This window comes from Pangasianodon hypophthalmus, chromosome 1 (assembly GCF_027358585.1).
Source record: "Pangasianodon hypophthalmus isolate fPanHyp1 chromosome 1, fPanHyp1.pri, whole genome shotgun sequence".
Taxonomy (NCBI): Eukaryota; Metazoa; Chordata; class Actinopteri; order Siluriformes; family Pangasiidae; genus Pangasianodon; species Pangasianodon hypophthalmus.
This window is the reverse complement of record NC_069710.1, coordinates 30,754,254-30,780,590: the sequence shown is the minus strand read 5'-3', so window position 1 is coordinate 30,780,590 and position 26,337 is coordinate 30,754,254. Positions and strand designations below refer to the sequence as shown.

Below are 26,337 nucleotides of genomic sequence, written 5' to 3'. Positions count from 1 at the left end.
AATCCGTAGGGTTTAATATGGAGTTGGCCCAGCCTTTGCAGCTATAACAGCTTCAACTCTTCTGGGAAGGCTTTCCACAAGGTTTAGGAGTGTGTTTATGGGAATTTTTGACCATTCTTCCAAAAGCGCATTGGTGAGGTCACACACTGATGTTGGTCGAGAAGGCCTGGCTCTCAGTCTCCGCTCTAATTCATCCCAAAGGTGTTCTATCGGGTTCAGGTCAGGACTCTGTGCAGGCCAGTCAAGTTCATCCACACCAGACTCTGTCATCCATGTCTTTATGGAGCTTGCTTTGTGCACTGGTGCACAGTCATGTTGGAAGAGGAAGGGGCCCGCTCCAAACTGTTCCCACAAGGTTGGGAGCATGAAATTGTCCAAAATGTCTTGGTATGCTGAAGCATTAAGAGTTCCTTTCACTGGAACTAAGGGGCCAAGCCCAACTCCTGAAAAACAACCCCACACCATAATTCCTCCTCCACCAAATTTCACACTCGGCACAATACAGTCAGGCAAGTACCGTTCTCCTGGCAACCTCCAAACCCAGACTCGTCCATCAGATTGCCAGACACTGAAGCGTGATTCATCACTCCAGAGAACGCGTCTCCACTGCTCTAGAGTCCAGTGGCGGCGTGCTTTACACCACTGCATCCGACGCTTTGCATTGCACTTGGTGATGTAAGGCTTGGATGCAGCTGCTCGGCCATGGAAACCCATTCCATGAAGCTCGCACTGTTCTTGAGCTAATCTGAAGGCCACACGAAGTTTGGAGGTCTGTAGCTATTGACTCTGCAGAAAGTTGGTGACTTCTGCGCACTGTGCGCCTCAGCATGCGCTGACCCCGCTCTGTGATTTTACATGGCCTACCTCTTCGTGACTGAGTTGCTGTTGTTCCCAATTGCTTCCACTTTGTTATAATACCACTAACAGTTGACTGTGTAATATTTAGTAGTGAGGAAATTTCACGAGTGGACTTGTTGCACAGGTGGCAACCTATCACGGTACCACGCTTGAATTCACTGAGCTCCTGAGAGCGACCCATTCTTTCACAAATGTTTGTAGAAGCAGTCTGCATGCCTAGGTGCTTGACTTTATACACCTGTGGCCATGGAAGTGATTGGAACACCTGAATTCAATGATTTGGAGGGGTGTCCCAATACTTTTGGCAATATAGTGTATTTACAGTTGTGGTCATAAGTTTCCATACACTTGATTCTTAATACTGTGTGTTGTTACCTGGATGATCAACGACTGGTTTTATGTTTTGTGATAGTTGTTCATGAGATCCTTGTTTGTCCTGAAGCATTAAGAGCCAGGGGGTGTAATCTTTTGAACAGGATAATCTGTGTAAAACTGTTATTATTTTATAAATTGTTATTATTTCTTCTGAGAAACATGTAAATATATTATGTAGCTTCTGAAGGGCAGTACTAAATGAAACAAATAATATCTTTAAACAAAATAATAACAGTTTACACCAATCATCCTGTTCAAAAGTTTACATCCCCCTGGCTCTTAATGTATGGTTTCGCCTTTTTAAGCATCAGTGACTGTTTGCACCTTTTGTAATAGTTGTGTACGAGTTTCTCAGTTGTCCTCAGTGTGAAAAGATGGATCTCAGCATCATATAGCCAGTGCTGGAAAGGGGTGAATTATGCAGAAGATGCTGGAAAAGTAAAGAATGTGCAGGACCTGGAAAATTTTTCTGAAGAACAGTGTGCAGGACAAACAAGGGCCTCATGCACAACAATCACAAACCACAAAAACAGTCGCTGATCATCCAGGTAACACACACCGTATTAAAAATCATGCGTATGTAATCTTATGAACTGGTTAATTTGTGTAAATTCAGTTAATTTTGTGTCTTGTGGACTATAGGTAAATATCTGCTATGTGAAATAGCTTATTCGGGGCAGTAAATAAAAAACAAAATGCAGTTTTCATGATCCCTCATGAAATTATTCATTTATTCATTATTTCCTTTAATTATTAACATTTTGCAGATTCTGCAAGGCGTATGTAAACGTATGACCCCAACTATACATCTACAGTTTATTAGACTAGCGGTTCGGTGTTTATTAAACCTAACTGTAATTATCTGAGCTGATCATTTAGCGTGGTTGTGATTATCATTAGACTTTCGACTTTCATTATTAATTAGTTTCATCGTATAATCAAATCACTGCATCATATTGGAATGAAACAAAATTGATCCATCAGCTGTGTGTTATTAAACACAGTAAAATATATTACACTTAGCCGCTAAGACACATAAAAGCACACAATAGCACAATATTTACTTTATTGTGCAGTAACCTATTCGAGCATTGTGTTTTATATGTTTGGTCTCTCATGTGGTGATTATTTTACAATCTAAAAGGCAAAATGCAATTTAATTTCTCAATGTGATTACCATGATAAACGGCCGTGGATGTGTAATATTACACTATCGCAATGCTTCATTTATTAAGGCGGCATAAAGTCAGCAAAAAAGATTTAAATGTTTCATCACAGTTAGGAGTTTAAACATCAGGCTTCCACACGATATCAATATATTACAGACTTTGGACAAATTTCACTGCTTAGACGCTTTATAATGAATATGAAGCCATATTGGATTTATGTGGGAGGGGCATAAATCTAAAAATAATTATACACACACACACACATACACATATATAAACTAAAACGATAATGATAAATAAACTAAAAATGCATGTGGAAAATTACAGTTCATAATAAATTAATAAAATTACGCTCTTTTGTAACTTCCTTTACTTCTGTAGGGTAAACTTTATTATTTAAAAAATTATTTATTTTAAAATAATTAGATAGCTGTAAATACACATCTATCTATCTATCTATCTATCTATCTATCTATCTCTTTCGCTTAAACCATGACTGACATTTTTTAATAATACTTTAATAATAAAACTTTAATACTAAAAAATACAGTAAATATGAAGACACACACACACACACTTAATATTGGTCATAAGAGAGCAGGCTGCATTTGGCACATTTTCACTCAGTGGCGATTACGTTAGCGAGCCATTAGCACACCCCGCTGTAATTTCAGCACAGAGCTGCTCCTCAGATTCAATTACTGATAGCCCACTGACTTTATATCCGGTGTGTATCACGACAGATGGAGCAAAGTGCTTCAACACCACTCAGCACAAGAACCACACTCAGCACGAGTGTTCAGGGTGGGTGGGAACCGCGGCTCAGAGACGCTGTCAGTGTTCAGAAAAAAATGAATCAGTGAATGAGCGCTTAGTGCGTAAAATAAATCTTTGTTTTCAGCTGATAAAGTGCATACATAATGCAACACGAGTGTGTGTGAATGATTTTTACCATCGAACATGTAGATATCAATCACAAAAATGCAAATTTGTTCAGATCAAGAATAAATTTATTTCAAAAGTCCAGACGTCATTTTAAGCAGAAGCTAATCAAGCCCAAGGACATGTTTTCACAGCTTTTAAACCTAGTTTCACCAGAGGTGCCAATAATTGTGGAGCTGACTCCAGTGATTTAATATTTGCTGATATAAACACAAAAAGTGTAAATGTGATCATGATTCATTGTGCAGCGCTTGCACATGTTGTGAATCCTAAAGGAGAGAGTTTTTTTTTTTTCCCCCTCACAGCGCAATGCTTTCAACAGTTTTTAAAAAAGAACTGAACGCTGCAATAGAAAAGCGTTCACCTTCTCGTCTGGAAATCCTGAAACTGCCACAGCCGTCCATTCCCCGGAGTGCTAGAGCGCAAAAACGGCTGTGCACTCTGAGTGGGAGGGGCTTACTCTCTCTCTCTCTCTCCCCTGTCAATCACAGTAACACTGACCAATCGTAGGTGTCTGTGAGGTCATATATGAGGAAGAGAGCGGATAGCGCTTTCCTCCGAATGTTTTAAATTGCTCTGTGACTCAACAATTCGAAAAGATGCGGTTGGCTGTCTCATGTGACATCAAGCACTTTATGACCTGACCAATCAGGACGCAGCTCAGGAAAGCAAGTGAGAAAACCCAACATGGAGGACTGAATGTCTGTAGAATGTGAATTTTGTTAGTGAATGAATATAAGACAATTTACAACTCGTAGGACACAAAGAAAGGGTTTGGGATGAATAAATAAATCGAGACAGATGTGTTGTTATGGTTACTGTGTGTACAGATACACACGGATATCAGAGCACACACACAAAAGAAAGAGAGAGAGGTATACACACACATATATACACACACAAAAGTACACACTATACGGCCAAAAGTTTGTGGACACCTGACAGTCCCACCCAGATTTATTCCCACTCTTCTGGAAAGGCTTTCCACTAGATGTTGGAGCGTGGCTGGGGGGATTTGTGTTCATTCAGCTACAAGAGCATTAGTGAGATCAGGAGCTGATGTTGGTGAGGAGGTCTGGGGTGCAGTCGGTGTTCCAGTTCATCCCAAAGGTGTTCAGTGGGGTTGAGGTCAGGGCTCTGTGCAGGACACTCGAGTTCTTCCACTCCAGCCTTCACACACCATGTCTTCATGGAGCTCGCTTTGTGCACAGGGGCATTGTCATGCTGGAACAGGTTCGGGCCTCTTAGTTCCACTGAAGGGAAATTGTAATGCTACAGCATACAAACACATACATTACACACGTATAATTGCGCACGTCCAAGTTTGTGGCAACAGTTTGGGGAAAACCACACATATGGGTGTGAAGGTCAGGTGTCCACAAACTTTTGGCCATATAGTGTGTGTGTATATATATATATATATATAAAAAGCTTTATTTGATTGAGGAAAGACAGTTATTATGTAAAGAACAAAACACACAGCATGCTGTTACAGGAAAACAATCAATGTCAGGGTGGTGTGATGGACCACCGCTACCGCTCTGAAGTTGATTATTTTCAATTCAATTCGATTTTATTTGTATAGCACTTTTAACAATGGACATTGTCACAAAGCAGACAATTTTCCTCTATCAGCACGTCCTGAAGTGTTCTATTCCTCTTATACAACAGCAATTTGCCAACAATAACATTTTTTTTAACTTATTAATAAATGACAATGTTTTTATTTTATCCATAGAGTTACAATTAACACTGTGGGATGAACCAATGTACCAAGATGAACCAAGTTAGTTTAGCAGCTATAAACATCTGTTCTGTCACTGGCCTCTGATTTTTTCTCTCTCAAACATGTTACTGAGAAAAAAAACCTACAAAAGCTATCAACGATTACACTTTGTTAAATAACAATAGAAACGATAACGTATTAGAACAAGCGCACTAATATAAACCTGTGATTTGCAGCTGCACTGCTGTCAGAGCTGCTGTTAGAGAAAATTAATTAACACCTTCTGACCAATCAGAATGAAGAATTCAGTAGTGCTGTGGTATACATGAAGTCATTATTTATATAATATTAGGTTTTGGTTTTTTTTTTATTATTTTTTCATGTTACTGTCGATCTTACTATGTTTGTAAAGCTGCTTGAATTGAATTCACATAAAAAGATTGACAAAAATAAAGATAAGGAATTCATCCGACCCCCTTAACGGAAAATCCCTGGCAGTAAATCTCTTATCGCCTCCACCTTAGACCAGTATGGTAGGAGGACAGGAAGCTGAAGGAGGGGATCACACCAACATGTCGGCCAACAGCCTGGCTATCACTCCTCCTCCTCCTCCTTCTGTCTGTGCGTGTGTGTGTGAGACGTTTAACACCTGACTAATCTACACTGAAACTCCATGCACTGTGTCAACATCTGCTTTTAAAGATTCTGAATGATTAAACAGATTGTTTAAATAAGTTAAAACCAGCCAAAAGAAAAACAACACTGGCTACAGATTCCAAAGTCTTAATAATAAGACCATAATAAGATAATAAGATCATAATGAGAAAACGGGAAGGGGGAAACCCGTATGTACCTACACGTACATCTTTAATAGACTCTTGTTCCTGGCAGTGTAGCGCTGAAGTAAGAGTGAGACGTGATGTCGGTGACTAATTGTGGACAGGAAGGAAAACGAAGGTTCCTCCCGAAGGAGAGGCAGAGTGCCCCACCCCCTCAACACATCCACGCAGTATCATCAGAGTGGCTCCATCAATATGTCTTTACAAATATATCCTGATTTCGCTAAATATTTAATGCCGTTTATTAAAAGTACTGTGAACTTTATTTCAACACTTGAAACTTTGTACATTTAAACATCACACTTTTGCAACTAATATAGTTATATTATATTATATTATATTATAGCTAATCAATTCCAAATTATATTAACAATAAAAACTTTTATACTCTCATGTTGTTGAATTCTCAAATCTGATTGGTCAGAAACTTTGCATTATTTTCGTATAACAGCACAGGTATTTCCAGCTATAACATGAACGACAAGTTTATATTAATGCGCTCGATCTGATGTTTCTATAGTAACGGCTCATACACAGAGACTTGTACGGCGGACGCTCTTCATAAACTAAGACTAATAATAAACGGATTAAAAACGCTTTGTTTAAAAAAGTAAAGCGTGTAATTGTTGATGTGGTGATGGTTTTTTTGTTTAACATTTACTTAACATTTATGAAAGGAGTCTCCAGTGTCAGTGCTCGAACAGTCAACACGGGAAAGTATTCAGAACAGAGGAGTTCACACGTTGCACATCTTTATCTTTTTAACTTTGAGAGAGAGAGAATAAAAACAGAGGCTGGTGAAGGAACGACTGTTTATAGCTGCTATAACAGAAGTGATAACAGGAACTGATTTGTTTCACAGACTTTCCACAACTATAAGTGGAAACACAAAGTGCTAAGTGTTGTGTTGTTCTTTAATTAATAAAAGATTTTAAAATCACTGAAAAATTGCTGTGGTATAAGAAAAACAAAACACTCCAGCACACGCTCTTATCACCTCAACTTCGGTGAGGTAACAGTAACGCCGCTTCTCTAATCGGGCTTCTCTTGTACCAGTCATTACTGATAAAAATAAATAAATACATAAATAATTCTGACGAGGCGTCATGTAAGGGTTCCAGCCAGAAAAAAAACACAGAGTCATGGCCTACACCCAAACCACAAGCGTCAGAGTAGTATGCAGCATCATCTCTCATCTCTTAAAAAAGCTTCTGTGAATGGTTAAGAGGTGTAGCTATCTATCTTTTCCAAAAGGGATGCAGCGTTCTACACAGAACCTTGAAGAGACCAACTAAAGAAGCTAGACTGAAGTCATGGATGGTGAACTTCTCAATACAGTAGTATGTAAGGTTTGGACTTTTCTCTTCATTGATATGCCAAGTTTGAAAATCTTTTTTTTTTTTTTATTTTGTGGAGCTATGCCGGAACATTACTGGAGTGTCTCAACAGCAAACGGTGGAAAACTGAAAAGAAGCAATGTCTCTCCAATCCAAGTCATTAAGCAGATAAAACTCACAGGCTTCAGAGTAACCACTGAACAAGTCAGAACAGCCTCCAGTTCAGCGAGACAGCTCGCTGTCAGGGATTTGTTTAGCTTTTAGTGTTCTCATGCTGTCAGCCAAAACAGGGCTTGCACTTTCACAGATCTTGACGGAAATGCAGCCTCGGAGAGAGAGAGAGAAATGCTTGGAATTTCACTAGTTTGCACCACAGCGGAGTTTGGTGCTTTGTTTCAGCATAAAGAGGAAGAAGGGATATGACACATCTGAGTGTCACACACATGGAGTCATGCCATGGTGCTGGAGAAAGCCTGTGAATCATCATTTGCTCTTCAACATAGCGCCTTTGTGTGAGATGAAAGTCTAGTCAAAGGAAGTAAACGTAATTATCGGGTTTTGGTCGTTGTCAGATCTCAGCTGGCCACTTGGGGAGCGAAATGGCTAACAACAGGAAGGAACTGAGCGAGGAACCACCCTGTCTTTGTTTCAGGATACTCACTGATAACTGAGAATCAATATTTGATACCTTTCTTAAGCACTGGCACAGCGTTTTTTTGAACACTTTCTAGAAATATTAATGCTAAGAACTGACTTTTAAGAGTGTCTGTTCCTGAAAAAAAGGGGGGGAAAAAAGCAAAGGGTCTCTGGTGTAATCTAGGCCCTGTTGAGAGCTACGCAAACATCACATCTAAAGGTCATCCAAAGGTCAAGCAGTCCCCTGCTGAACGCCTCACTCTCCCACGGTTACAGCGTCAGGCTTCAGACTCGTATCCCATACAATCGGATACAGTCTTCCAACATCTGGAAGAAGGAAGTTGAGTTCCATCCACAAAAGCCAAAAAATGCTCCAATTAAGTGCAGTTACACAAGCAGAGTGTACAGCACTGACATGTCCAAGCACGTTCTCTGTCGACAAATCACACACTGCTTCAGATGTGGGAGTGGGAACGCAAAGAATGCAACATGATGCAAGCTTCGAAAACTCCTCGATAGCAGAGACCAATCTGTGGTGTAATAAGACGAATATAGACTTTATATAGCTCTACAATGATAACTGTACAATTTGTGTTGTTACTAGAAGCAGGATCAGATTTGGATCTGATCAAAGGAACACTTCAGAACCAAAACCAAAAAAAGAATAATAGCCAATACTGACAAAAAAAAAAAAAAAAAAAAAAAAAACACAAAATGTTTATACTCAACTGACAGATGTTTCCTAATTAAATGACTGTGTGCTTGGATTATGTGATAAAAGCTTCACTTACACCATCATCCCACATTTTGTGCCAGATTTGCTCATCAAATCACATGCTGTCAACAATCACACAAATTTATTACATGAAAAGAGATTTATTTCTGAGGTTTCTGACCAGTGAACAACGTCACACTTTGGTTCTTAATGAAGCAATACACCATTTCTTTAAATCGTTGTTTCACCAAAGGGTATTACATAAGTGGCCATAAATAAAGAATAGCTGTGAGAATTAAATGTAGTTCATTTAGTAGCAATCGAGTAATAACAGTAAGAATAGAAGGCATGAATGAGACCTTCGGTTTGGCCAAATTTGGGAGAAACATCGATACACAGCGAAAGTTCACAGCTTAGGTAACCTGATTATGCAGCTAAATCACTACTACTTCAGAGCTAAGCCAATAAACTGGCAATAGATAATTACAGAAAATAAATATAGTGTCACATGCTCAGCAGAGCACAGATTACAACATCCTTGCAGGTTAAAATGAGACTGGTACTTTACTAAGAATGGACTACAGCCTTAGTCGTCTTGAGAACTGTTGCTTAAAATAAATGAATTTGGGACACACCCAGAGTATCACGCCAAACAATCGAGTCACACCTGGATGGCATAGGGAAAAAACATGAGGAAAATTCATACTTCAAGACTTTGAGATATAACGTTGCACCCGAATGAAGGTTGTGACTTAAAACTGTGAAATAAAACTCAGAATTCCTACTCAGGAACTCGGAGCAGTCTCCTCAACCATGAGGTCAAATCAACATGGCCGCTCACAGCATCAACAGTAAACAAAGCAGCACTTCTTAACTTTAAATGAGTTACACTGTATATACAAGTATTAGCTTTAGATCAATCAACACACAGACATATTCGCTTGTTAAATCTGTATCACTGACTCTATAGTTTGCTGATTTGAGGAGGAAAATAGCTTGTTGCTAACAAAACACAACCATGGAGGCATCCTTGTTTTCCGCCCACTTTGTAGCTCGAATGCACGGAGGTCGAAAATGACCTAACTCCGAGTTCTGACTCTGAACACAGCATTATTTTCTGGCTCAAATAACCAGTACAATGAATTCAATTCAATTTTGTTTGTATAGCGGTTTTAACAATAGGCACAATTCCACACAACTACAGCGCAGACAAAACAACAATCAAATAAAAGATAATATGCATGATTATTAAACGTTATTATATAACACTACGTTATAGCATGTAATAACAGCATCGCAAAGTGGTCCTTCTACGTGTACACTCCCTGCACATATTCAGAAAAGAAAGCGTAAAACTACTTCATAAAGAACAAACATACAACTAAATCACAGAAAATCTGACCACTGCAGAGTTACACGGCACTTAATGTGCTGAAAAGGTGACAATGGAAGCAGAAATGTGTCACGAACATCTGTGAATTTTTCACACCATTCCAGCTTAGCATGCAAATGTAAAGATCAGCTGAAACTTAAACACATCACAGAAGGCAGTTTTATGACTTAAGTTAATTCTCTGTCCGTCCTCTGGGACACGGAGGAGGACGTTAAGATACGCCTCTGACTTAATTAAAATTCCATACACTCACGAGGTGGAATATTAAAGAGTTTCCACACTCCGGCCAGAATCCGATTATGGGTCACTGATGTATTTATTACTTAAGGAAAAGTATATTTTATACTTTTTTTTCACAAAATGGCAATTTGTCTCTTTGTGAGGTGTAGTTTTTAATAATTAAAAGGACACACATATGGAAATTCATACAATATGTATATAACATAATAAAGTAAGAGCACTCAGGCTGATGACTGCATGTCATTTCAGTAACCGTTCGTTTGAAATTTTTTAACTTTTATTAACACACACTACATAAAAGTACAGAAACTACAGCCACGTTCTCAAAATAAACCCTTCCATAACCACTGTAATATTAAATACAACAGTCTAGATCACAGACTGCACTCAGCATCACTGCTTTACACACACATTTATAGGAAAATTAGCGGCGAGTAGGTGTAAAATGCACTGATAATCAATAGCCACGTTGTGCGTCAATTATCACGCTGGATACGTAAAAAGGTATTTGTAAATCGTTCACACAGGAAATGTGGTGTTCATGGTAACAAGTTAGTTGGGAAAAACGTCTCGCTCATGAGTTTGTCTAAATTTAGCTGTGAACGTTGACTGATTGGCTTAAGATCGTATAATTGTTGCTGTGTTTAACTGCGATTTTACATCCAGATTACACTGTCGAGTTTAAATCATTTATTTATTACAATTACACACATTTAATAAAACTCACTTCATAATGATGATCTAAAATTGACTATTAATTAAGACAAAAGTAATGGCACCCTATAACAGGAGGAAGAGTTACTGTGTGTCTGTGGTAGCAGACACGCTGCAGTGGCCGAGCTGCATTACTGGAAGCTCTTTCACTCTTATTTATTTAGCTGTTTGTCGATTTAGTCATTTTCAAGCCCTCTGTGAGCTTTGCCTTTTATGGAGTTTTGTGGGTGTGGCTAAATGTAAATCAGTTGTGCCATGAACACGGTTGGTGATTTATGGCATTTGGCATTTATCAACATACAAAAATCAATTTGAAGGAAATCAGAGAATGTTCTGTAAATCTGGTGAGAGTTTTTAGCTCAGCTTGGATGAAAAAGGTGTTCCTTATGGTGGACATTTAACAATAACCATCACTACCATTGTGTTCCTTTTTAGGTGTTTCCTTTTTTCATTTATTCACAAAATAAAGTCTGTCTGTTTTGCAAAGTCGCAAAAATAAAGCAAAAAAGTTAGCAAAAGGAAAGCAATTCCATTATTCTATTCACTGGGTGAGATCCAAACAAAGAAAAGCCTTTTTTCAGTATTCTCATCAGGTGGAGAAACAGCACGGACACGATGAATGTGAACCCATATCAATCGCCAGAGCCATCACAGTGTCCACGCTGAATGGGAATCAAGACAGAGGCACAACAGGGACAATAAAGGCAACATGGAGGGAAGGGAAATAACCAGAGACTTGGGAGAACATGGTGCGTCACTGTCCTGGCGTGAAATCACATCGAGATTTAAAAAGATTTATACAATCAACTGAAAAGCAGAGCAGGAAGAAGATGCATCTTACTGATTAAAAATAGTGAACATCTTTGAGAATTTGTGAAGAAGATGACAGAAATGTTAAGCCATCTTGTGTGTTCTTGACCAGCGATGCCAGGTGGCTCGATGCTCATTAAAGCGTCGCTTCATGCTGAAGAAACAGTTGCTTGCCAAAAATGCAAATAAGTCTCAGTAAGCCTTTCATTTAGTGATTCAGGGAGACGATTGAGTCCTAAATGAAACATAAGCATTGATAACAGTCACAATCTGGCAACCAGGCACTGTGGTTCTTTTGTCATTTTTTTGTAAAAGGATTGTGAATGGGTACAAGAGACGAACAGCATCACGGCTTCTGAAACACAACAAGTGTTGGACTCGACTTAAACACTGAAAATAATTCATGACCATCGCCTGCTACTGAAAAAACACAAACATCTTCAACTCTAAATGATCTGTATTCATTTTACAGCAAACAGCTCCACTTCCACAGTACATTATTTACATAAAGGTAAAAAAAATTGACAGGAATCGTTTAATAGACAATTTAACGGACAATCCGTCTCACCCACTCTACAACACACTACAGAGTCGGCGGAGCTCATTCTCCAAAAGACTCGTTCAAATTCGTTGTCACAGAGAACGTTACAGGAGTTTATTCTTACCATTCGCAATAACATTGTACAACAGCTCACCTGTGTGTGACAGATGATAACACTTTCACATTACATTACTACAAGGAAGCTTTCATTTAGAAAGCTGTCGTTATATTCTACATTCTCAAGGTTCTTCATATTCAATATTCACTGCCAGTTTTTCACAAGTGTACTTATGTAAATACTGATGTAAATCTGGTCAAATCTACAACTGTGTTCCATATCTGCACTACTACATTTAATTTAACTTGTTGTATTTTATATTTTATATTTTGTATGAGTATGTGTTGTATCTTGCTACTGACCATGCTGCTGTAACACAAGAATTTCCCTCATGGGATCAATAAAGTCTATCTATCTATCTATCCATCTAACAGAGTCTATGAATATTAAATCAAAAAAGTCGACCAAATATTTATGATAAAAAAATAAAGATTAAGTAAGAAATATAGCTCGCTAATGATATTAATTCAATTCAATCCAATTTTATTTGTATAGTGCTTTTAACAATAGACATTGTCACAAAGCAGCTTTACATAAATTATTATAAATACATTCAAATTAAATTAAACCTAATTAAATTGTAAATATGTGAATTTATCTCTGTGTATTAAGTAAGAAACACTTGACAGGGCATGCTGTTATAGGAAATTAATCCATGTCAAAGCAATCACAGAAAAGTGCATCAATGTATTAAAGAAATGATTTCTTCAAAACGAATCATCAGCTTGTCTAAAAATGGCGTTCCCCTAATTTCACAGTAGCGAGCGACAAAGCAACAGAATTCTCAGTTCTACAAAAATTTTTTAAAAATGATACGATAAAGCGACATATTCAAATGATTGGCCCAAATGATGCCGCTGACTGATCCTACAGCGCATGTGGTCTGAAGTTTCTTCAGTCTCCCGCTCACAACTTTAATTCCTACCTGCAATTAGTTCTGATTTACTGTTGGACACGCAAAAAGGAAAGAGGCATTAGGAAGAAAAATAAAGCTTGGAAGGAAGCAGCAGAAATCACTGATGTTTCTGGTGAGTGAACGTAGCTAATACAGTTAGGTCGCTTTGCTAATCTGGCAATGAAGCTGAGAATATAACATGTAAATCAAAAACAAATTTCAAACAGATTATTTAAAGGTGCATTAGGTTAGATTACGTCTCTAACGGTTAAACAGGTCGTTTCCACATTTAAATGATTTTTTTTTTTTTGGCTCTTTGACATGTCCATCAATTCTGTGTCTCATATATGAATGTAAAAGACGAGCTTACACATGTGTGCGACTTCCTCCCAGCGCCCAACCACACACACACACACACACACACACACACATAACCAAATGCTGAGGCTTCTGATTTCCACACTCTCTATTCCACACACAGCCAATGTGAACCATCACGTGCAGATCAGATGCACCCTGCTGATAAGGTACCATCACAACGTGATGTCTTCCTTACAAACAGACCTGCTAAAAACCTCGTCCAAAGTACACCGGCTTTCACACTCAAACACTGAGATCATTTCAGGTTATTTTTATGTTCAGGCTTTGCATCATTCGGTCACAGATGTCATGTGACGTATAACAAATCCTACATACGATGGATACATAAATACAAAGTCCGCAGATAACTGAATTGCACATCAAGGAATTTCTCTATTTGTTTCTGAATCCCTCAAATTTCCAGACATTTCCCAAGTTGTTCTTTTCCACTGCTTCTAGTTTAGGATTTTCTTCTTCTTGTAGCTATCCTGGGAAAACCGGTCATGAGACGGGAATACACCCGGGATGGGATGCCAGTTAATTACGGAAGTATTTAAATCAGCTGGCTAAAATAAAAGGTGTCGTCGTAGGATGAACAGTCAACGTGTGTGTGTGTGTGAGTGTGTGTGTGTGAGAGAGAGACAGAGAGTCAGAGAGGTACAAAAAGAAAAACAGAGAGAGACACAGAGAGAGTGACTCAAAGAAAGACATAATTACAGACACACAGAGAAACAGAGAGAAACAGACAGTAAGAGAGAGACAGAGAGATGGAGACAGAGACAGACATGCAGAGAGACAGAGAGAGAGAGAGAGAGACAGTCAGAGAGATACAAAAAGAGAGACAGAGAACGAGATACAGAGAGACAGACTCAAAGAGAGACATAAATAGAGACACACAGAGAAAGAGAGAAACAGACAGTAAGAGAGACACAAAGAGTGAGAAAGAGAGCCATACAGAGAAAAGAGTGAAAGAAGGAGAGCAAGAGACTCAAAGAAAGACATAATTACAGACACACAGAGAAACAGAGAGAAACAGACAGTAAGAGAGACACAAAGAGATGGAGACAGAGACAGACATACAGAGAGAGAGAGAGAGAGAGAGAGAGTCAGAGAGATACAAAAAGAGAGACAGAGAACAAGATATAGAGAGACAGACTCAAAGAGAGACATAACTAGAGACACACAGAGAAAGAGAGAAACAGACAGTAAGAGAGACACAAAGAGTGAGAAAGAGAGCCATACAGAGAAAAGAGTGAAAGAAGGAGAGCAAGAGACTCAAAGAAAGACATAATTACAGACACACAGAGAAACAGAGAGAAACAGACAGTAAGAGAGACACAAAGAGATGGAGACAGAGACAGACATACAGAGAGAGAGAGAGAGAGAGAGAGAGAGAGTCAGAGAGATACAAAAAGAGAGACAGAGAACGAGATACAGAGAGACAGACTCAAAGAGAGACATAACTAGAGACACACAGAGAAAGAGAGAAACAGACAGTAAGAGAGACACAAAGAGTGAGAAAGAGAGCCATACAGAGAAAAGAGTGAAAGAGTGAAAGAGGGAAAGTGAGAGAGAAAGAGAGAGAGAGAGGTGCTAAATATAATTACAGAGTAATTTTAGTTGTACTGAGTCTTTGCGTAGTAATTTATCATCACATCTGAGGTAAATATTGATATTCCTGATGCTTTTGTGTTGTTTATATTCTTCACACACTTCTACTTTGTCTGTAAACACTGTGTGACACTGCTACATGCTAGCTAAATATTTATCACTAGCTAGTTCGGGCTTTTATAGTTCCAGGTGTCTAGCAACAGTGTTTAAACAAATTTAACCCTTTAAACAAGTTTTTGTGTTTCCAGATCCATAGAAGTTACAGAGTAACGTTAGTTGTCCAGAGTCTTTTCTTAGTAATTTATTGAACCATCTGAGGCAAATGTTTGCTAGCCAAATCTTTGTCATTAGCTAGCCTGGGCGTTCATAATTTCTAGTTGCCTAGCAACAGTGTTCTCAAAAATGTAACCTCTTTAACAGTGAATGTATCATGCGTTTGTGTTTCCAGGTCCACGGACAGGTTAACAGCCCATGCTAAGTGTAATTACTGTGTAATTTTAGTTGTATAGAGTCTTTTCTTAATAATTTAGCAACACATCTGAGGTAACTGTTTGCTAGCTACATGTTTGTCACTAGCTAGCTTGGGTGTTCATATTTTCAGTTGCCTAGCAACTGTGTTCTCATAACTTTTACCACTGAAACAGTGAGTGTATCAGTGTTATCTTTAGGGACAGAAGAGGAAGAAGAAGAATGTAGGAAATTGGGGTAAAGGCTGAACATCCCAACACATGGTATACACACACACACACACACACACACACACACACTGTGTTATTAAGTGGGGCAGTGGCCTCGTTCCACCATCTGCCGCTTCATCACTACAGCGATATGAGGACTCACACTGAGCGTGCTCAGTGCTCTGAGCCAAACACACACGGAAAACAAACACGAGTCAAGACAAGACATGAACCCAAACACACCAGGGTGTGTTTCTATCTCTCCGTCAGTCAGAGAAAGCCGAGAGCAATGGAACATAGTAAGTGATCGGGCCTGCAAATCAGGTTGACGTCCTAAAAACTAGACCGAAAAAAAACAACAAAAAAAAAAACCTGGCACGGTGCTTCTTCTGAGCGTAGGTGCGTCCGGCTCTACTCGTCAAACGAGTCCTAGTCAAGGAATTTTTACCTCATCAAAGAGAGTTAGCTTAGAGAGGTACAGGGATTAAACACACACCTGTAGGAAGATAAAGAGCTCTCTCTCTCTCGCATACACACACACACACACACACACTGTCTCACACACTCTCACACTCTCTCACACTCTCTCACACTCTCTCACACTCTCTCACAAATAAACAGGTGCTTGAGTTCATTTCTCATCACATAACCCTAAAAGGTTTTTAACCCAAAGTTGGGTTGTAGGAAGATAAAGAGCACTCACACACACTCTCACACACTCTCACACACTCTCACACACACTCACACACACTCACACACACTCACACACACTCACACACACTCACACACACTCACACACTCTCACACACACACTCTCACACACACTCACACACTCTCACACACTCTCACACACTCTCACACACTCTCACACACTCTCACACTCGACCTCTCTCACAAATAAACAGGTGCTTGAGTTCATTTCTCATCACATAACCCTAAAAGGTTTTTAACCCAAAGTTGGGTTGTAGGAAGATAAAGAGCACTCACACACTCTCACACACACTCTCACACACTCTCACACACACTCTCACACACTCTCACACACACTCTCACACACTCTCACACACTCTCACACACTCTCACACACACTCTCACACACTCTCACACACTCTCACACACTCTCACACACACTCACACACACTCACACACACTCTCACACACACTCACACACACTCACACACTCTCACACACACTCACACACACTCTCACACACTCTCACACACTCTCACACACTCTCACACACTCTCACACACTCTCACACACACTCTCACACACTCTCACACACTCTCACACACTCTCGACCTCTCTCACAAATAAACAGGTGCTTGAGTACGTCATTTCTCATCACATAACCCTAAAAGGTTTTTAACCCAATGTTGGGTTGTAGGAAGATAAAGAGCACTCACACACACTCTCACACACACACACACACACACACTCACACACACTCTCACACACTCTCACACACTCTCACAAATAAACAGGTGCTTGAGTTTGTCATTTCTCATCACATAACCCTGAAGAGTTTTTAACCCAAACGCTCCCACAGTTGCAAGGCGGCCATTTTGGTTTACATCACCACCAATATATTTTATCCTAATATTTCAACATTACTGACCCAAATCTTGCTACCTGTATACACCGGACTACTCTTACATTATCTGTGATTTTGATGCATCTGCAGTGGAGCTGAGTGGTTACTGGTCTGTGTTCGGGACCAGGAGGTTGTAAATTTAAACCCCAGGGCTGCAGGTCTGTGCTCGGATTGCGTCCAGAAGTGCTTTGGATTAAAAGTGTCTGCTAAACCATTCACTCAAAGCTCACTCTGCTGAAAATCATAACAGGAAATCAAGCACTCATAACCTCGGATGTGAGGCGTGGCTCTTAACACTGTATGATATTCGGCCCGATCAGGCACAATCACACGTCGTGTAGCTAGATAAATAACACGCGAACGCTCTGTTCATAGAGTTTATGGACTATTATGACAACGTGAAACTATTTTTATGCTTTCCAGGTTAAATGCTAAAAAACCTGGTTCACACTGAGTACGCCAGAACGTAGTAGCTAATTTCATTGTATAATCTGACATGAAGAAAACGTTCTCACACACTCTGTTAGAGAGGTCTGATAGGGATCATCCTGTACAGTGTGACAAGTAACAGTCGTAAAAGAATCACACGCAGCTTAACATTCTCAATTCTGATTGGTCAAGAGGGTGTTGATGAATCTTCTATAACAGCGGCTCTGACAGTAGTTCCACATTTAAGGCAAGTCAGGTTTATGCTAATGTCATCATTTTTACAGTAACAGTATCCTGTGATTTATTTAACCTTCATGGAAGGAGTCTCCAGTGTCAGCGCTTGGTGAGTTTCTAACAGTCAGAGGTGAAGCTGGAACTTTTCCGGCATCTTCGGGACAGAGGAGTTTATGCTTTGCGGTTTCTCAGTAACATGACAAGCCGCTTTTTTTCATCTTGTTCACTTTAAAAGAGAGAAGAAGACAAGCTGGTGACGGAACGGCTTTTCACAACATTAAACGTAACTATAAATGGATAAAAAGTTAGAAAAAAGAACGAATCGTTGGCAAATTGCTGTGGTATAAGAGGAATAAAACACTGTTATTGGAAATGAATCAGGAATCACAGCACATCCCCAAGTGTATTATTCCATAAATGTTACATTTATATTCATTTAGCAGACATTTTTATCCAAAGTCCTGAGACTTGAACTCACAACCTTCTGGTTTCTACTACAGCTGAGGGTTTCGTGAAGGATTTCGGTTCTAATATATTACTCAAGCTCTGACTTTTCCTTTCCTCCAACACCTCAGACTGATTTCTTAGACTGAAGCAACGATCACAGAATTCCCTGTTTGGGTTTGTGTGAATATCCAACAGTCCGTATAAATTATTCCATAATATTCCAGACACTTAGGAGGTTCATTCCTCCTCAACTCCACATCTAAGTAGCAGAGGAATAACAAGAACACGACCGAAGAAGAAAAAGATGCTCAGTGTCTACGGAAAGTAAATTTCATCTGAAAAACACAAAATCAAACCTGAAAAAAAAAAAAAGAAACCACGACAAGAAATGTGCTGATGAAATGATTATCAGGAAATTCAGAAGGAGTTTAAAGCACAAAAGAAGAAGTGGCACAAATGTGGCAACAGAACAGCGTCAGCGAAAAGCACATTGTTTTCCACATGAATGAAATTCAAAAGACCTGGTCAGACAGTCAGACCTGCCTTCTTTCCACCAACCAGCACTGAGAGAGAGAGAGAGAGTGTGTGTGTGTGTGTGTGTGTGTGTGCGCATGTTCATCAGAGGGTGTGTGTGTGCGTGTTCAGCTGTGTGTGAGTGTGTGTGTGTGTTTGTGTGAGTGTGTGTGTGTGTGTGTGTGTGTGTGTTCAGCAGTGTGTGTGTGTGTGTGAGTGTGTGTGAGCGTGAGTGTGTGAGCGTGAGTGTGTGTGAGCGTGAGTGTGTGAGCGTGAGTGTGTGAGCGTGTGTTCAGCAGTGTGTGTGTGTGTGTGTGTGTGTGTGAGCGTGAGTGTGTGAGCGTGAGTGTGTGTGAGTGTTTTCAGCCCAGACTTTTTTCTTCTTGTCTTTTTTGATGAAAATCATTTTATTGTGAAATTCGGATTATTTTTTCTCTCGAAGCAAAAAAAACACCTGCGACTGAAATCACATTAATTCCCTGAATTCACATAAAGAAAAGGAAGTAGCATCAGGAAAAACACACACACACACACACACACACACAGCCGAACACGCGCACACACACTGCTGAACACAGACACTCGCATACGCACACACACACTGCTGAATACGCGCGCACACACACACACACACACACACACACACACACACACACTGCCGAACACGCGCACAAACACTGCTGAACACACACTCACACACACACACACACACACACTGCTGAACGAACACACACACACACACTGCTGAACGAACACACACACACACACACACACACTGCTGAACGAACACACACACACACACACACAGCTGAACGAACACACACACACACACACACAGCTGAACGAACACACACACACACACACACACACACACACACTGCTGAACGAACACACACACACACACACACACACACACACTGCTGAACGAACACACACACACACTGCTGAACGAACACACACACACACTGCTGAACGAACACACACACACACACTGCTGAACGAACACACACACACACACACACACACACACACTGCTGAACGAACACACACACACACACTGCTGAACGAACACACACACACACACACACTGCTGAACAAACACACACACACACACTGCTGAACGAACACACACACACACACTGCTGAACGAACACACACACACACATACACACACACACACACTGCTGAACGAACACACACACATACACACTGCTGAACGAACACACACACACACACACTGCTGAACGAACACACACACACACACACAGCTGAACGAACACACACACACACACACAGCTGAACGAACACACACACACACACACACACTGCTGAACGAACACACACACACACACACACTGCTGAACGAACACACACACACACACACAGCTGAACGAACACACACACACACACACAGCTGAACGAACACACACACACACACACACACACACTGCTGAACGAACACACACACACACACACACACACACACACACACTGCTGAACAAACACACACACACACACTGCTGAACGAACACACACACACACACACACACACACACACACTGCTGAACGAACACACACACACACACACACTGCTGAACGAACACACACACACACACACACACACACTGCTGAACGAACACACACACACTGCTGAACGAACACACACACACACTGCTGAACGAACACACACACACACTGCTGAACGAACACACACACACACTGCTGAACGAACACACACACACTGCTGAACAAACACACACACACACACACACACACACACACACTGCTGAACAAACACACACACACACACACACACTGCTGAACAAACACACACACACACACACACTGCTGAACAAACACACACACACTGCTGAACAAACACACACACACTGCTGAACAAACACACACACACTGCTGAACAAACACACACACACACACACACTGCTGAACAAACACACACACACACACACACTGCTGAACGAACACACACACACACACACTGCCGAACACGCGCACACACACACACACACTGCCAAACACACACAAGCGCACACACACACACACTGCTGAACGAACACACACACACACACACAGCTGAACGAACACACACACACTGCTGAACGAACACACACACACACACACTGCTGAACGAACACACACACACACACACTGCTGAACATGCGAACACACACACACACACACACACTGCTGAACACACACACGCGCACACACACACACACACACTGCCGAACACGCGCACACACACACACTGCTGAACATATGCACACACACACACACACACACCAGATTGTTTCGCAGACGCAGACGTAACGTTTGGATGAAATCCGCAGTAATGTAACAGTCAGCAGAATCAGCAGGTCAGAGAAAGGAGCAGTTCAGGATTCAGAGGAAGGAGCAGCGACGGGGTGAAGAGTGAACTTACTGCGACTGCACACTTCCTGTTTCACAGCAAATAAAAGTAAAGACTCTCCATTACACTTTATAAAAAATAACTAAAACTCAGAACAAGAACATCACGACACTTTCAGCCACTTCGTACAGATTATAATCAAATCTAATAATAATTACAGCGTCACATCACTCAGCCTTAAAACTACAACAACAACAACAACAACTATTATTATTATTATTATTATTATTATTATTATTATTATTTATGGGTGATACGGCGATATATCATCAATATCATGCTAAATTATGTCACAATACACTTTTCTGAGATATTATGATCCATATTTATACATTAAAATATTTTTTAAATTTAAATACAAACTGACTAAAAGCAGCTGATGCTGTTACGGTTTTGTGATTAATCTTTAAAAATGTTAAAACGTTAAATTTTCGGCAAATTTTTATACTTTTTTTGCTCCTTTTCGGCGTTAAATATTTATTCACTTATTCATTAAAGTTAGTAAATAATTAAGTATTTGTTTAGATGTTAAATAAAGCTGGGCGATGTGATGATGCAGTATCGATATTGTGATAAATTGTTTCGGAGATATCGTAGGTATCGTGATAACTTTTTTCCGAAAGCAGTGACGAACTCTGATTGGACGCAGCTGAACTGATTTTGTACTGAACCTTAAAAAATGGTGCAGTTTGATTTTTAAAGAATTTATTAAACGTATCAGAATTTCTTTTTTTATTTTACTTTATAATTTTTACTTTATTTTTATTATTTTTTTAAAACCAAAACCTAAATATTGTGACGCATACCGGCAAAAATGTCTTTAGGTATCGTGATATGATATTTTTGTCGTATCGCTCACCCCCTAGTGAACAGATGTATTTATTAAATGAAACACTACTTTTTGTAAATAATAATAATAACAATAATAATAATAATAATAATAATAATGATCAATATTTTCTCTACTATTACATCAACTACTTTTATTATTATTATTATTATTATTATTATTATTATTATTATTACTATGTGACCTATAAAGACCAGAAACTGATTATATATATATATATATATATATTTATTTATTTTTTTTTATTTTAAAAATCTGATAAAACAAAATGTTAGTTGTTAATTTTGTAACATTAAAGTCCAGAATGAAGTCTAAGGACTGCTTCAGTGAAACAAACGAGTGAAATGAAGATAAAATTGTGTCTGAAAGTAAACAAACAAACAAACAAACAATTCAAAATATGGAGCTTATATTTACAGAGACAGAAAGAAAGAGACAGAGACAGAAAGAAAGAAAGAAAGAGAGAGAGAGAGAGAGAGAGAAAGACAGAGAGAGAAAGAAAGAAAGAGACAGAGACAGAAAGAGACAGAGAGAGAGAAAGACAGAGAGAGAAAGAAAGAAAGAGACAGAGACAGAAAGAGACAGAGAGAGAGAGAGAGAGAGAGAGAAAGACAGAGACAGAAAGAAAGAAAGAAAGAGAGAGAGAGAGAGAGAGAGAGAGAGAGAGAGAGAGAGAGAGAGAGAAGAGCAATCCACACAAACTGCACTTCAACACTTCCTGTGTTCCCATTAATGTATATGAGGTTCCATGTAGTTATTAATTTTCCTACACATTTATTTGGCATCTGTTTATTTTTAGTATTTCTCACTTTATGTTTTGTTCAGTTCCTACTTCTCTCGCTCTGTAGCTGTATGTTGCTCTGGCAATACAAAATATTTTGACACGCCAATAAAGCACACATTGAAACGAAATGAACAGAGAGAGAGAGAGAGAGAGAGAGAGAGAGAGAGAAAGAAAGAAAGAATAGAGAAAGTGAGACAGAGACAGAAAGAAAGAGAGAGACAGAGAGAGAGAGAAAGAAAGAAAGAAAGAGAGAGAGAAAAAGAGAGAGACAGAAAGAAAGAGAGAGAGAAAGAGAGAGACAGAGACAGAGAGAGAGAGAAAGAAAGAAAGACAGAGAGAGTGAGAGAGAAAGAAAGAGAGACACAGAGAGAGAAAAAGCCGAATGGGAACACATCTAGGGTTAAAAGAGTTAGTAAGAAGTTTTGGCACCCCTCAAATTTAAACCAGGGAAGGAAGTAAGTAAGTAAGTAAATAAATAAATAAATAAGTTCTGATTCCCAGCTCCACTGATCCTTCACTCCCAGTTCTGAGGCAAATGTTTTAGGAAGAAGAGCAACATTTCTCTGAATCAGACCCAAAACACTGCGACGCTTCTACAGGATTTGGCTCGACACACCCTCAGAATAACCCATAAATCACCCAACAACAACAAAAAGCAAGGTCCAGAATGATTAAAACCCTGCAATGAAAGCAGGAGAGAAAGCAGGACTGTGCGTGTGTGTGAAGAGTGTGTGAAGAGTGTGTGTGTGAAGACTGTAATGAGATTAGTGTTGAAAATGAAAAGTAGTGCTTATTGACTTCCCAGCCATTATTTCCTGCCTGTTTCCCGACAATAGAGCAAACAGCACACACAGGGATCTGACTAATCACACTAATCACACTGCATCCACTCGTATTTACTCTGTTTACACATCATCATTCCGCTTTTACCTGGACATAGTTGGTCTCGCAGTAATCCGCGACCCTGGTCAGGTTTTGGTAACTCTCCACTAGAGCTCTTTTCCCAGCAGGAATCTCTTCCTCTAACAACATCTGCAGCTCTGCCATCTTACATGTCTCTGCATACTAACTCCTGCTCTTCCCTGTGAGTGAAGCCACACACACACACACGCACACACACACACAGAGAAAAGAGAGAGAGAGAGAGAGAGAGAGAGAGAGAGAGAGAGAGAGAGAGAGAGAGAGGAAAAAAGGAGAAAAGCTCCCTCATCTGGTGCGCAGGATTCCTGCTACAGCTTTCTAAACATGCATACTAACATACTAACTAGTATGCATCGCCATAGCTAGCGCACTATTTCTGACACACTGTGTAGTACACACGTTAGTATACAAGTTGGGACGGGATGTTGCCATGGCGTCCTGCAGTCACACCGGAAGTAAATGGCCTAAACTACTTTGAGAATATTTTATTTGTTTGTTTGGTTTTGTTTTCATTTTACACATGGATTTGGTTTCTTTGTTATATCGTCTGATGTTGACGGAGTCCTGCTCGCGAGTTCGGAACACGCATACTAACATACTAACTAGTATACATCGCCATAGCTAGCGCACTATTTCTGACACACTGTGTAGTACACAAGTTTGGACGGCATGTTGCCATGGCGTCCTGCAGTCACACCGGAAGTAAATGTCTTAAACTACTTTGACGATATTTTATTTATTTGTTTGCTTGTTTTTGTTTTGTTTTTTTTTTCTAGTATACATCACCACGGCTAGCGCACTATTTCTGACATACTGTGTAGTACACAAGTTAGTATACAAGTTGGGGCGGGATGTTGCCATGGCGTCCTGCAGTCACACCGGAAGTAAATGACCTAAACTACTTTGAGAATATTTTATTTATTTGTTTGTTTGGTTTTTTTTTTTTATTTTACGCATGTATTTGGTTTCCTTGTTATATCGTCTGATGTTGACAGATTTCTAAACACGCATACTAAAATACTAATTAGTATACATCGCCATAGCTAGCGCACTGAGACACACTGTAGTACGGTAGTGCACAAGTTTGGTCGTTGCCATGACGTGCAGCGATACCCGGAAGTAAATCGCCTGAATTTCTTTTCAGTATTTATATTTATTTATTTGTTTTATTTATTTATTTTTAACATATCGTTTTTAAAATATTTTGAGGTGGCTTTACGTCGACTTATAATTATAAGTCTTTATTTATTTATTCATTTATTTATTTAGTTGCTTGTTTGTTATTTTAATATAGTGCTTGCTTTATTACACATATCGTTTGATGTTGAGGGATTCGTGCTAGCGATTTCTAACTACGCATACTAACATACTACCTAGTAAACAGCACCATAACTGGCGCACGTATTTCTGACACACTGTGTAGTACGGTAGTGTACAAGTTTGGACGTTGCCATGGCGCCCCGTGACACCCGGAAGTAAATCGCCTAAATTAATGTTCAGGGTTTTTTTTTGTTTGTTTGTTTGTTTCACATGGTGTTTCTTAAAAAAAATATATATATACTACTTTTGTGAGAATGGAAAGAAAAATTCTGGAGGAAATAAAAATCATTAAAAATAAGTGTATGTTATTTGTTTTAGCTAGCTGTTGGGAAGGTAGGAGAATACCTATATGTTATACAGCCAGAATACCCGGATGAGAGGGAGGGATCTGATTTGTCCAAACGGAGTCTAGTTCAAGAAAATGGACAAGTTGTACACCTTCACATTTTTGGTGTTTAAATACAATATTTAAATACAATAATGTAGCTGTAATATGGTTTCTATCTATTAAAAAAAATCTCAGCTCTTTAACTGGGTGAGTTCAATAACGAAAGATGGCGACCATTTATTTATAATGTCATAACTTTAATAAAATAACAACCAAGTTGTCTAAAGTATAAAAGTTATATCTGTAACCTTTGCATGCCTGAAATCATACAAGCGTATTACAAACTAAGTATTAATATTTGTCGAATAAAAACGTTATCAGCAGAGAGAAAGGAATGCTGGGATATGTAGTTTTACGACATATCCTGTAATCCGGTCGCGGGAATAATTCTCTACTTCCGCGAGTGAAGTAGCCAAATTCTAGCGTCTGTTAAACATCATAAAATATTATTATACAATAAAAACCACCAA

At 39.4% G+C, this 26,337-nt stretch overlaps 1 protein-coding gene across 9 annotated transcripts in view; it reads right to left on the bottom strand.

The window, feature by feature from the left end:
• abi1a (abl-interactor 1a) overlaps positions 1-24,372 on the bottom strand; it is a 64,123-nt gene extending 39,751 nt beyond the window's left edge. For 4 of the 9 annotated variants that reach the window (XM_034303210.2, XM_026944804.3, XM_026944798.3 and 1 more), the window contains exon 1: positions 24,169-24,371. In XM_034303210.2, coding sequence (XP_034159101.2) covers positions 24,169-24,285 — 117 coding nt within the window. In that variant the 5' untranslated portion in view covers positions 24,286-24,371. Of the gene's footprint in view, positions 1-24,168 lie in introns of all 9 variants that reach the window. The other 5 variants (XM_026944797.3, XM_026944799.3, XM_026944802.3 and 2 more) reach the window with 2 other exon arrangements.
• Between the last annotated feature and the right edge of the window lie 1,965 nt (positions 24,373-26,337).